The 13,997-nt window shown below is 40.8% G+C and overlaps 1 protein-coding gene across 1 annotated transcript; it reads right to left on the reverse strand.

Annotated features, from left to right (window-relative positions):
* Window positions 1-91: 91 nt before the first annotated feature.
* Window positions 92-12,825, reverse strand: ZCCHC10 (zinc finger CCHC-type containing 10). Its single transcript, XM_049830031.1, has 4 exons — window positions 12,720-12,825; window positions 9,270-9,431; window positions 5,527-5,568; window positions 92-1,942 (listed from the first exon to the last, which is right to left on the reverse strand). Exons 1-4 carry the CDS (start codon window positions 12,758-12,760, stop codon window positions 1,675-1,677), a joined length of 513 nt encoding a protein of 170 aa, XP_049685988.1. The 5' UTR covers window positions 12,761-12,825; the 3' UTR covers window positions 92-1,674.
* Between the last annotated feature and the right edge of the window lie 1,172 nt (window positions 12,826-13,997).

Consider the following 13,997-nt stretch of genomic DNA (forward strand, 5'->3'; position numbering starts at 1 on the left):
GATTTGCAGTAAGCATGAACTTAGCAACTACTGTTTAATAATTTGTTAACTTTTCCCATTAAATGGTACATTCACTCAAGACAACTTAAACAATTTTCTGGTAAGTTTATTTACAGTCTGCAGAGTGTTCTGTAAAACACAGTAATGCTTACAGACTAAAACATACAACATACATATTTTCAAACATTTAAATAAGCACAGTTTATTCAAAAGTAATTCTACACACTACTTTTTCCATAAAAATATAAAAAATAGTTTAGTTACTATATTTTACCTAAACCAAGATATTTAAGAATTCTTCCACATGTGCTGCTCCCTCCCCCAAAAAGGGCACTCCAACAATATGAAATTCAGGAGACCGCATCAAAAATTAAAATACTAATGCCAACTGCTTCAATCCACCAAAAGCACAAATAATGTTCAGTTTGCAACCAGCAATATTTGTTCTGCAGTACATTTGGATTTTGCTTTTGTTGTTTTTGGGTTTTTTTTTTTGCACTAACTTGCTGCTTCTCCCATGCCAGATTTTCACAGACACGTACACACTATTACATAAAAATGATGGACTGATTATACTGCAGACTATAATGCCAGTCATCATGTGCCCAACAACATGGATTGATAATCTTGCATTACACAACAATTTTTTGCAAAAATATCAAAAGGTAAACACTCTCCTTTAGGACCTCGATTTAAAGGCAACTCCTTTTCTTACTGAGCATCCAGTGAAAATAGCCTTTTTCCCATGTCCTTGAAAATAGCGCCCATTTTTGTTTGTTACTACTATTTCTCTGGTTTTACTGACCATGTTCTGTATGGAAAGCTGATGGAGTTCTGAAAAACACCCACTCGAGCCCTTCTCTCACTAGGATACATTTAATTTACAAAAAAAGGCACAAAGATGAAACTCCTAAGCAGCATCAGTCATAATTCTTCCCCTGTGCACTGCTCCTCTTTCTTACACAGACACTGCTGCAAGAGACATTTCTGTGTCTCAGAAAATGCTACAAATACATGAGCTAAGGAAACAGGCGAATTGAAAAGACTAAAGCCTCTGTACAGCACAAGTAGTATATTGATCGTTGACAAATGAACACTATTTAAAGTTTTATGTTGCAGTGAAGACTCGACCTGGAAGCATCAGGAAAAGCCATCAGAAAAAAAGCTCAGCAGCATATAATACATTTGTTAACAGTGAGATGGAAGGCCCTCTGTGTGCAACATTGTGCATTCAGTTTCAACAATGACAGTGCTCTACAGCCAGCAGTGTAAAACTTTTGCTTCTAATAGTTTAGAGGATTTTCTAAATGTTAGTGAAGCTGTCATAAACAGAGTAGTAGCATATGATGCACAGCATGATCTGCAATAAAAAGCTTTTGCTTTCCAGCATGTAAACATCCAGGTTACCGGACCTTAGCTCATATAAACAAATCTGATGATAGATTTCTGAACTAAAAAAGTAAGATTTTCCATAAAAGGATAAACCACAAAAATACTCTTTCAGTAAGTCTCACGTGCCATTTAATACCTTTCATGTCTCATGAACAACTATGCAAAACATTTAGAAAGTTTTAGCAGTAGAAATGTTGACCAGTTAAACTGCTTGGCAACCACGGGCTCAAAACATCTCTGAAGAGCGTTATCATTCACTAAACAGTTCTAGACTGTACCACACTATTTCTTCTTCTTTTTCTTTGGCGGCTCATCATCAGAACTACTGTCTGTGCTGCTGCTGCTGCTGCTGGAGGAACTAGAATCCGATTCAAACTCTGAAGAAGAGGAAGTACTACTCGAGGATGGAGAAGATGAGGAACTAGAGGAACTCTCATCACTGTCACTATCATCGTCAGAAGAAGAGGTAGAAGAATCTTCACTGTCAGATGAGGAATCACTAGCCGAACTGGCACTGCTACTGCTGCTGGAACTGGTCACACTTTTAGATCTGGAAGAAAATAAATACACAGATAAGAACAGGCCTGCTACAGACAGCACTCATTACAGTGTTCTTTATACCGTGTTGTAAACCAAAGATCAATTATTTGGTCAGAAAATTTCCAGGCCTGACAGTCTAAGACAAATTCCCATACTCCACCCCTCCACACCCTCCACGTCCCCCCTTTCCAATTCTGAATGAATACATTTTGGCCATTTGAGCAACGGCAGTGTGACACCACGTACATGAAATAAGCCAAAACAGAACTACAGAAAAAGGTGAAGTTTGAAAGCTGGCAAGCGTCTTGTCCATAGTAATGATGAGTGTCTTTACTGACATGGCTAAAAGAACAAGGCTGCAGGAGCATGAATGTCCTGCACTACTAAAGCCTCGGGGAAAAATTAACAAAGATCAGTTCCCTAGCACACCACTGTAATAAGGAGTGAAATTTTGACAATGTAAAAGTCGGTGGAAGTTTCCCCAGTGATTTCACAAATGTCAGAATAGTACTCAACAGAAACTGTTCTTAGATTACTCCTGGCAAAAGAACCCAAATTACCTGCCACTACAGGATGCTTATATTTTCAGGGTAGAGGAGAAGGAGTGGAAATGGTCCAAGACAAAGACAGAATTACAAACACAGCAAAGTGGATTTCAGAATCCTCTGCAATTCTCCCCCTCCCGCCTCCCTTTTTAGCCCTTACTGAGGCTGTCATTCTCAAGATCAAGGTCTCTGATTAAGGCAATATGAATTCCAAGAAAGCACAATTAAATTCTCCCATAGATCTTTCTCCAAACAAAGTGTAAAGGTATTAATTCACCCTGCTTCCCACCAAGTTAACCAAACAGCATGCAAAAATGCTAGATATAATAATGCTGAATTTTCTTTCCATTAGAAAATTAATGTAGTAGTTTCTACAGAGAGTTTGGTTAAATACAACTACTCAGGAAATGCTTATGTTAAGGCTGTTAGAGAAAGAATAACGTTTTTTCATCATATCAGCCATGGTCATGTCAGCTGACAAATCTGGATGCATGCATTAACCTATGAACCACTGAAGTTTTTACAATACATCTGTAATCTGGTATCTCTCTGCATGCAGACACAATGGCTATTTATTAAAGATAAATCGGTAAGGGCTGGTTAAATACAGACTTGCTGTTTGTGAAAAACTAGTCTTAAGATGAGAAAACCAAAAAAACGGGACTAGTAGCTTTAAACAGTTTCATTAGATCTGCAGACCCATTCATATGGACAAGAATCAGTCAGAGGATCGATCCCCTGAATGATACCTTTGAACTTTCTTTTCCTAATCACCTTTCACAGAATCCATAGGAGCAGTCCATGGATCTCCAATATTTAGGTTATAATCTGAAACTCACTCACAGAAACATCAGAATATAACACTTAATACTGCTTCTCCCTAAAGGGAAGCAACAGCTAGATCTATGAGAGAAGAAACAAGCAGATACTTGTTTTCAGGTGATGCAATCTGTGGCCTGTTGGTAGTTACAGAAGGCAGCTGGAGATGGGAGCAAGTAAAATTCACTACTTTACCTTGTCCCAATTAGGTAATGGGACAACCCAGATGCTGTAGATCAAAGATCTTTGGGTCTACTACATCACTGTAAAAGTACAAAATTTCTCCAGGAGACAAGCATTCCTTCTCCTCAAAACAAGTTCACAAATGTTAGTATCTGGTATGATTCCATGCACCAATCATGGAACAACTGCTGCATTTTCTAACACATGCTATCACCCCTCTCTGAGACTTTTTGTCCTTTCTAATTCTACTGCAATCATCTAACCAGCCTAGGTGATTTTAAACTTGCTGCTTAAATCAAATCTACAATTTTGGGCACAATCACAGCTAGGTGCCTGAAGAAACAAGTGAATTAAGACATGATTTTATCCTTCAGACAGGTAGATTTATATGGGATCCAAGCATGAAGCACACTTTCAGTTAATAACCAAAATATGCCATATGGGAACACTGAAGGAAACATTCACCCAGAAGACTGCTGTGTGTCACCTGAGGTCACAAGATTGTACAACAGCTGCTTTGCCCGTTCCTGTTTTTCTGGTTAAGCCTGTAGCTTACTTATTACTGTTTATATCAAAACAAACATACACTATGTAAAAGGTTAGTGCCCACTACTGCCAGAACCCTATCCTCTGCATTTATTTTTTTAATCTGGAACTTATATATCCAATGGTAACACTTTGCTGAATATTCCACGTTTAATTCTTCCTGTATCATAATAAAAATATAAATAGCAAGCTATCTGGAAAGGAATTTATACTCATGGATTTGGTGCTTGCTTAAAAACAGGACAATTCAAACTTAGAAGAGTTTTAAAATTTTAAGGAAAAAGTGACCAAACCACCCCCTCTACCATAAAACCTTTTGCTCTTTTCATTTTTGCATTGATTTAGAGCTCAAATACTGTGAAAATCATTATGCCAAGTAGAAGACTGCCATTTATAACAAAACTGAGGCAGAAAGAGGTCTGAACTACGCTGTTTAAAAATCAGTTAATTTATGATCTCACTAGTCTTAACTCCCAACAATAAATGGACAGTACTGAGAAAGGAGCCTTTGATAAAACATATTCTGATATTAGAACTAAGACATTCACCAAGAAGCATTCCAATAAAGCCACATTCCACATGACAGCCTAAATTAAAGGTGTATTTTAAAAAACTGCTGTGGCTTATTTAATGACTGTTACACAAAGCAAAAGGCCTAGTCTTTAAAAGTCTTCTGAAAACTGTTTTTAGAAGATCAGGTTTAGAGACAGAGAACAGTCAACTAAATGCAAAGAGATAATGAGGCCATTACTGTATAGATATCCCCCATAAGTAAAACTCACAACATCATTAGCAGGAGCATTACAGCCAGGGTTCTAGCTGTTCCCAAAAGGGTTTTGCCAATAAAGACAGAAGCGAATTCCTAAGCAAACATTAATGCAAAGTGAAGCAGAAATAATGTCAAAATAGTTCTTGGCTCAAACTAGTACTTGGGGCAGGGAGGAGGTTTATTTCCTGAATTTGGGTTTGTTCTGGGATAGAAGGGTTTTTTGTTTGGTTTTGGGGTTGGGTGTTTGTTTTTTTTTTTTATATGCTTTATTTCATTCTCTAGACAAAGCTTCAGAGAGAGACAGCTGCTACAAGAAGGAAATGAAAACAACAAAAGGAAGAACAAGATGGGTAGGTAGAGCGATTACAGACTAGAAAACAATATGCCATTCTTGCACAATTGTTTAAAATACACTTGATGAACTTTGAGGCAGAAATCAGAAGATTTTATTATTAAAACAAGATCATGTGGAGATAGAACAATCAGTAGGGAGACAAGCAGAGGACAAAGAATTTAAGAGTTTTTGGACAGGGAGGAGTAGAAATTCTCCAAATGTCTGTCATGCAAATGCCTGTAACAGGCTAAAAGCAGTAAAATCAAAACTGTATTGTTGACACACACACCCCCCCATCCCCCCCCCCCCCCCCCCCCCCGCAGCCTTCCAAATTGCAATACCCAGTGCAAGATCACACACTGGAACAGCTGCACAATTTGTCATCATTCCCCACGTACCTTTTTTTCTTGGTCTTCCTTTCCGCAGTGCTTTCTCCAGCGCTAATTAAGGTGGGGGAAAAACAATGGCTTTGATTAATGCAGTAGGAAAATTAAATAAATAGCAGCACAGTGGAGCTGAGTTTAATATTAGAAAACTGATATCCCACTGGCAGAGCCACACTGCCCAAAGTTCATTTGGCATCTTTTCAGTCACTATTCAAACCAGAAAAACAATATCTACATAGCAGGAAAGAAAAAAAAAAGCAGCAATTCACCTCTAAGTGTCTGTGTTAAGTATGCTTTACTCTTCTTTACTCTTCATATTGTACAGACAACAATATTTTGGGATGGGAAAGGCATAGTAGAAAAGGATACAAAAAAGTTCTGTATAACCATATTTAGCAATAACTGAATTGATTGAAACAAAGGGTAAAATACTGAATTAGTCTGTAGCTTTCACCATGCATCTCCTTCAAGTACAAAAAGACACAGAACAATCTACTTATATTGATGCCTTCCAGCTATCTGTCTTTCAGATTCCCATGTGTTCATATACTCACAGAAAGTTTCAGTGTAAGTGACACAGAAGGAAGTTTCTTTTAACAAAACTGAGGGATTTATTTTTCTTTTTTAAACCAGTCTTCACTTCTGGATTTTTTTTTTTTAAAGAAAATAAAATAAAAATCTTTCAGTCAAATGTACCAGCCACAAGCTCTTCTCAATCCACTGCAAATATATAGCACATAATTCAACCTGGAATGTACATGTGCAATTAAAGTAGTCCCTCATCATATACTTACAACATACTTAAAATGTGCCACTGATACATGAGGAAGTTGTACATTCTTTCATGAACCAGGATTCTTTTTCCTCAACTGAAACCTGTTATTAGAAGCCATCTTAAATACACAAAAATAAAAGTAAAAACTGCAAATATACTTCATTTAGAAATTAGACAGCAGTATGTCTTGCTAAAGACTCCAGAAAAGGGTAGAAAGAAAATGTTAAGTGTAAATGATACTGTATTTCAATAAAAGTACTCAATGCCATTTGTATGCCAGAAAAATAAGATTTTTTTCAATTTATTTTCACACATATGATACAAAAATATTATAATTACATAGAAGAGTTTTCCACACTCCCCACAGTTTCCTGTGGGCAAGGGGAAGATTGACTGATCTTCAAATTTCACACCAAATTATAATCCCTCCTGTATCGCTGAACTTTGTTAATATTTATATTAAGGCCTTATACCCTTACCATAGGTAACCAGGTGTTTCACAGGTAAGAAGTCAGTGGCAGTAAACAGACTTAGATCTCAAAGCACCTTTTAGAAGACGGGACCTAATTCAGCATCGGAGTAACCCAGGCTGCCGTGGCAGAGGTCTATGCCTCCCTCTAGCGTTTACCATATGGGTAAGTATAGGAGTTCACTACTCCACAGAACTACACAGCTTACAGGGGTCAGACCCTTGCAGATCAATCTGCTTCATGACACTTGGTCGTTTGTCCATGTGGCACCACACTGTCTTCAGAACCATAAATAAGACTCGGGCATCCTGGTTTTTGTTCAATACAGCAACATCACTAAGCAATAAAGCATTTCCTCATCTTTCCTCCCCTCCCAACTCCTACTCTAGGATGGGCAAGCAGTGGGCTTTACTGGCACCAGTAAGCAAAACCTCCATAAAGTCCATCTGAACTGTGGGGTCAACACTGGGCAAATAGAAGGATCCTGGAACAACTGCTGAAATGAGTTAATGCTGAAAAATCTTGTATGTGGTTGTCAAAAAGTAAATATCAACCTTATTAGCCTATGTTTGCTTTCTGGTTAATGATTCAGTATTAGGTCTTTAAAGATGATGATACAAATACCCTGAAGCAGACCCGTAGGAGACCCAACTTTTCTGCAAACAAGAAAAAAACCTTCCAAAGCAAGCTATACAAAAAAGTAAAAGTGTGACCTAGGAAGTTGTTCCTTCCATGAAGAACAAGCTTCATCCATGAAAGCGTAACATCAGCATCTAAGGGACTGGATACCTCATGGCACAGTTAAGGAGCTTCAGAGAGCTTATGATTATGTAACTACTATGAATCCAGCCCAATTTAACCAGGATTAAAAACTGTTCCCATCTAAGGATTACTTAGTTCTCCTTTTATGAGATGACTTTTCACACCACATACCCCTTGCACTGTTAGACGTACAGCTCAAAAAACTCCGTTCATGACAGACACTGGACAGTCCTGCAACTCCTGTATAAAATTATCTCATACATAGACTCAAGCACAATGGCCAGGCAACAAGCAATTTCACCCTCAATGCACTATCCTCCAATGTTAACCTGCAGAATTCAACAGAAGTAGGGCAGGAAAGGAACAAGGAAATAATCCAAGTCTTAAACTCAATCTTTGTCTTAGAAGTCTTCAGTCTCTGAAGAACTCTTCTAAACTGTCTCCAAAGGGAGCAAGTTTTAGAGCCTAAGCACTCCTGATTTCTTATCTACAATACTAGGGGATTATAATCCCTTCAGAATTACTCATTGGATCAAAATTAATTTCAAAATCAAACACTTTGTGTCACTCTTAACAGAAGCTAATGGGCTCCCACTTAAGTCAGTATTTCAGCACTGATTCATACTGTTGCCTCAACTGAAACAGCTGATGAAGTCAAATCAGACCTCTCTGCCAGAGGTTACCACCCATTTTCTTTTCCCATTGAGATAACAGAGCAAAAGGTGTGAACACTCTTCCATAACTCACATCCTGGCAGCAGTAATGACCTACAGCCAACATACTGAGCTGCAAGTGGCAGCAACAGAGGGTATGTTTCCAAACGCTCAACAGTTTTAGCTGCAGTGGCTGTAAACGTTACTGTCCCTCAGGGGGGCTGAGGCGACAACTCTCCAGTTACCGTATCTAAATTTGAGTTGCAATAGCAGCACAGAGACCCTCATACATAGGAATTTCATGCAAAACTAATGTGCTACATTATTCTTCTCTGTCATCTGGAGTTGATTGTTAAAACAATTATTAAACCTGAGGGAATCATTAAAATCTACTCACAGAGCAAAGTGGAAAGGAAATCACATTACACATGCAGAATTTTGTTTAGATTTTTCTGTTTAACTGCAGGTACCTTTCACTTTCTCAGATGTCAAAGAGGGAAATAGTTATGCAATTCAGTGAGATGTTTTTACTTTGAGAGTTAAAAACACCTGATAATCAAACTCTCATTCACCTGTTTAACCATTACAGCTCATAATGAGCAATATACAGGAGCTGTGCCGGCACAGATGCACTGTCAGGTCATATGCAGAAGACTAGTTTTTAACTGCACAGTCTAACAGTAAACCTAATTGCTTCTTTGTTATAAATACATTTACAGTCTTCACACCAACCTGCTTGTGCTAGCACATAAACACATGAAATCAAGTAACCAAGGAATTCAGGAAACAGAATTCCATTACAAAAAAGGCTCCAACTATTTTAATTTTGGCTTAGTGCACTTTTTTGTTTCAGACAGGCCAAAAAAGTTTTAAGTGTATTTCAGGCAAGCAGGTGTTAATGAACAACATTTTAATTTTGTGGGACCCGAGTGTACATATTCCACCTAACATACAAAACGGCTCTGATATTAAGCAAGCATCACACAGTTTGGAAGAACAGATGACAGAAAATGGTCTAGGACACCATCTTTCCCACCCACATACAAAATTACCTTTTCATTAATAAACTTGACATTTTCATTCTGCCAATCTTACCTTTGTTGCAGTAATAGTTGCTTTTCTTTTTCTTTAAGAATTTTCGCTAATTGAGCTGTCCTCGAAGGTCTGTGCAGGTATTTTCTCTTCCCTGTACATTCATACGTCCAATGTCCAAACTCTAAACATTTTTGACATCTTACATGCTGCTTGTTTGCCTCCCTACAAAAATGCAGAATTGCTTAAGTGACTGATTCCAAGTCTGTTCTACCTATTGAAAATTTATTATTTTTTTTTTATCATACAGATTCTTAACAGCATATGTAGTTATGATTAAACCAGACATTCATGGCTGCTTTAGTTATTACACATCTTAAATCAGGACAAGAACAGTAACAGAACTTAGGCAAACACATTTCCATTTATTAAAACATTCTCATATCAACTATTTATGAAAGAGAACAAAGAGACACTTTTCCTCTGTTTCAGAGCTTCAGCTTAAGTCTTATTCTGCTAAAGTAGCAAATGCTGAATTACCAACATCAACTGTCAACACAGTCATCAACTGCACCTGAATTTCACTTTTAGTTTTACACTAGCTGCTGGTTAGCCTACCTTGCAGTCTTCTGTCATTCTTAAGATTCCATAGTTTTCCAGTCCCTTCAGATATTGTAAACAACTTAAACATTTTGAAAAATGCCACTAGGACCATTCTCTGCCAGTGAACAAAGATTAATCCTATCACCAAAGTGACATTTTGATCAACCTAACTGGCACAGCTTTTAGCATTATAGGATATAATTGTGCAACAGTTAGTGGGAACTATTACGCTGCATACAATCTGTTACTCTCCAAAAACTGCACATGGTTATAGCTTGCTTCAGATAAATAATTGAAATTACGTTTTAGAACACTGTTAGCAAAAAGCAGGTTTCATTTCTAAATCCTAGAATTTTAACACTCAAGTACCAAACTGGCAAATTTTCACGAAGAGCCTAGGACTCTCAGACAGGGATGCTCCTAGCTGTAGCTTATTTGAATTTACTAAGATTCATTATAGCCTGGCAGAAGGTTTATTGTAAGGACAATCAGATTCCTGCTCACTTTGTGCAATGTAAATCAAGCAAGACTTCACTTACTACTCCGTAGCATCTAAACACCTGAAGTATTTTAGTGAGCATTTTACATCCATATTTCAGGTCTCACACTGTGGTAAAATCCCTTGATCATTTTTAGAAGCCAGTTAAGGGAAAAAAAATTCATGTTTTCATATTCTAGCTCTTACACCACTATTCCAAAGCTTTGCAAAAGCTGTTTTGCTATCTTCTCACAGACACCCTCCTCCTCTACAAATAAGGAAACTCATGCAGTGGTCAAGTGACTCACTCAAGGTCAGAATCACAAATTAGTTTTAGAGCCAGGACTGAAATCAGGACTTTGTAGCTCCCATACAGTTCACTGCAACTGCTGTAACTTATTTCCACCTTCTATCATTTTTTCCAAACACCAAAATACTAATTTTTCAAGGCCAGCCCTTCTAAACTATCTGAAGGTAACAGCCCTGGCTTAACTAGGAGGAGGCTCCTAGACTGTTGATTTAGTACTCAGAAAGCGTAAAGTGACAGACCAGTAGTGAACATTTTGCTCTCAAAAGGAGTGTAGCTTTACAAGGCAAAGTGTGAATTGCTTCTCCTTCAACTCCAGCTATCATCTTTTGTGACAATTCTACTTTATCTTGAAGGGAATTTCGTTTTGAACATCCATCACTTTCTCAATGCAAAGGGTATTTTTTGGCTTCATAGTCTAGCCTTAGAAATACTAATCTAAGTCAGCACTAGAAAACTAATTAAACTTGCAACCTACGCTGCACAATTAACTCAGACTTGAACAGGAAGCAGTACATCTAGTAATGAACAAAACCCCCAACATCTTTGAATGACTTGCTTTATCTTGCCTTGGACTTCTGGCTCTGCCACAAGAGTTACATATAAGCAGAATGAGGATACTCCCTCCTCTTCATCAACATACAAAACCAAAAAAGTGAATGTTTTTCTATCCCAAACTAGCCCAGACCTGTCTCCACGGGAGCAGAATGGAAGTTTAAGGCAACAACAATATAAGTCAGTATTTCCAGGGCTTTGGTACTGCTCACATGACCAGGGCAGACAATTCTATGCAAGCTAAAAAGATAAGGACTACGCCCTAAAAGCAATACAAGTAATTACCAGAAAAAAGATCAGAATACCTCAACAACTACAGATGTATAAATACCACATCAGCACTAACAAGTTTTAACACTAATGAAAAGCATGAGACTGAAGTAAACTTTTAACAGGGATCAATGACCACAACCTAGAAGCAAAGGCTGGCAGGTACACAATTTAGCATATACCCATCAAGCACACAGCAACATAACAAGAAACATAAAAATCATTCCTTGACTCATATAAAAGAGCAACTTAAAAGAACAAGTATTCCATGAGTACTTTGAAATTCCACATTACTTCCTGCTAGAAAATAGGAAAGAGATTACACTAAACAATGAAAAAGGCAAGAGAATGCATAAGCCATCCACACTCTACCCAACTCTTATCATCAGGCAAAAACCCCACACTCACTCCAAAAATTGAAACACAAGAAATATATGCTTCTAAGGAAGAGAAAAAAACCCAACCAAACAACAAAACCCAAACCAACAAACAAACAAAAAAAGCCAACACAAGTAATACATGACAGTGGAACGCAGGCATTTGCTGTACTTAACATAAACAAACAAAAATGTTGGCTTTTCTGCATTTCAGCGTTTTGCAATCAGATCCCTTTGGGATTGACAGAATTGAATGCAATATCCAGATCTGAACAAAGATCACTTTCTTTTTTCCTTGCTTCTTTTACAAGTCTGTAAACGTATCGTAACACAAAGCTAGAACTTATTTTTTTCTTAATCTGACTGTTGAAAGCCTGCGATGAAGATCGGTAAACGCCTGCATCGCAAGATCTTACACACTCCACTGAAAACTACGGCACGCCACCACCTGTAAGGTGGCCTTTCCCCAAAACGCTGCTAACTACTGTTAACGCCAAAAGCCGAAGTTTGAAGACTCCCTCTCCTCTTCCACAATCCTGCTTTCATTCTGGTCATTTCACTGCAACGACGTCACCAACCGCGTCACCCCAGCCGTATTTCCGAGCGGTTTCCTGACAGACGAGCAGCACCCTGCCTCGGATGCCGAGCACCTGCGAGGAGAAGTGGGGGGGGGGGGGGGGGGGGGGAGGCCCTGTGCCCTCAGAAAGCGCTCGGACCCACGACCCCCGCTCGTAGGGGACGCCCCCAGCCCCGCTCCTCCGGGGCCCGCAGCCGCCCCTCCGCAGCCCCCTCCCCGCCAGCGGCTGCCTCAGGGCGCAGCCCGGCGGGCCTCCCCCTCGCTCCGGCTCGCCTGTGGAAAGCCCCCCAATCCACCCCCGGCTCCGCCGCGCTGCCTCTCCGGCCCGCCCGCCCGCCGCACTCACGCCTGTCTCCGAGCGATGAGGCGGTGCATGGGAGTCGCCATCTTAGCGGCCGGGCCGGGAAGTGAGGCGCGGGCCGCGCTGCATGCCGGGCCATGCCGTCCGCCGCCTCCTCCCATTGGGGGAAGGAGCGGTCGCCACAGAGAGTAAATCCTCCCGCGGCCAGAGAGGACGCGTCAGGGAGGACCGCGCTTTCCACTTCGCCCGCCTCGCCTCCTCCCGCGTTGCCATGGCCGCGCTGCGGGGTCTGTCATGGCCCCCGGCCGGGCTGCCCAGGCCGGCCCGCCGGCCCCGGCCCTGCCGCCTCATCCCGGCGCTTTCCACCTCGTCCAGCCGGGTCCCCGCTGTCCCCTCCGTTAGCCCCGTGGCGCGGCGCCTGGTGTTTGCGCAGGGCGCTGGGCCGGCGGCGGCCCGGCCCCTCATAGCCCTCGGCCAGGCCCGGGCCGCCGCCTCAGCCTCTTGGCGGTCAGCCGGGGGCTCCCGCCCTGCCGGTGCCTAACCGCTGCTGCTCTCTCCCGTCGGTCAACGCCTTACAAGAACCTGCCGCACTTAAAAACTTGTAATTCTTCTCAGGAGGGACATGTTTTCAATACCTGAAACCAGCAGCGGAACGGACTGTAGCTGAGACAGCCCATCCCTGGCTGTGTGTGTGGCTGGGGGAAGCCGTCCAAGGCCACCAGCAGAAGGGTAGCGTGCAGGGTTGGTGAGGAAGAGGGGGGTTATTGATCCGGGTCCCCCCTGCCACGGGGCACCACCTCCAAGCTGCTTCAGCCAGCGAGCAGGCCTGACCGCAGGGTGACACTGGCATAGTTTCAGCTCTTCAGTCGTCTGTGTGAATAATTCAACATAGTTGCAGGTAGCCTGCTACAGCTTCTCAAGAGCTTTTAGCTATGCGACCAGTTGGAAAGCGTAATAGCTCTCTGCTCGTAGCATGAGGGTGCCAAAAAAATGCTAGAAAGAACTAGATTTCAGAAAGGAATAATTTAACTCAGTCCTAAAAAGGTGCAAGCATTTAGTAACACATTCATTTTTAGCAGGTCAGATTTTTATATCCCGCACTGACAGAAAAAGAAATCTCTGTATAACTGAGTAGATTAATTCTGCTGCTGCTGGTATGGGTGCATGGCCATGGCTCAATAATCCATTAAACAGTCTCAGGGCCTGAGGGTACTCCTAAGTCATGTTGGTGTTGACCCAATGTGTTCTATACTTGATCGTACGGAAATGCAGTTCTGATATGTCTAGGAATGGTAAGGCAAATTCTTCCACTCCATTCAGCCC

Source organism: Accipiter gentilis, chromosome 26 (genome assembly GCF_929443795.1).
Source record: "Accipiter gentilis chromosome 26, bAccGen1.1, whole genome shotgun sequence".
Lineage (NCBI taxonomy): Eukaryota > Metazoa > Chordata > Aves > Accipitriformes > Accipitridae > Astur > Astur gentilis.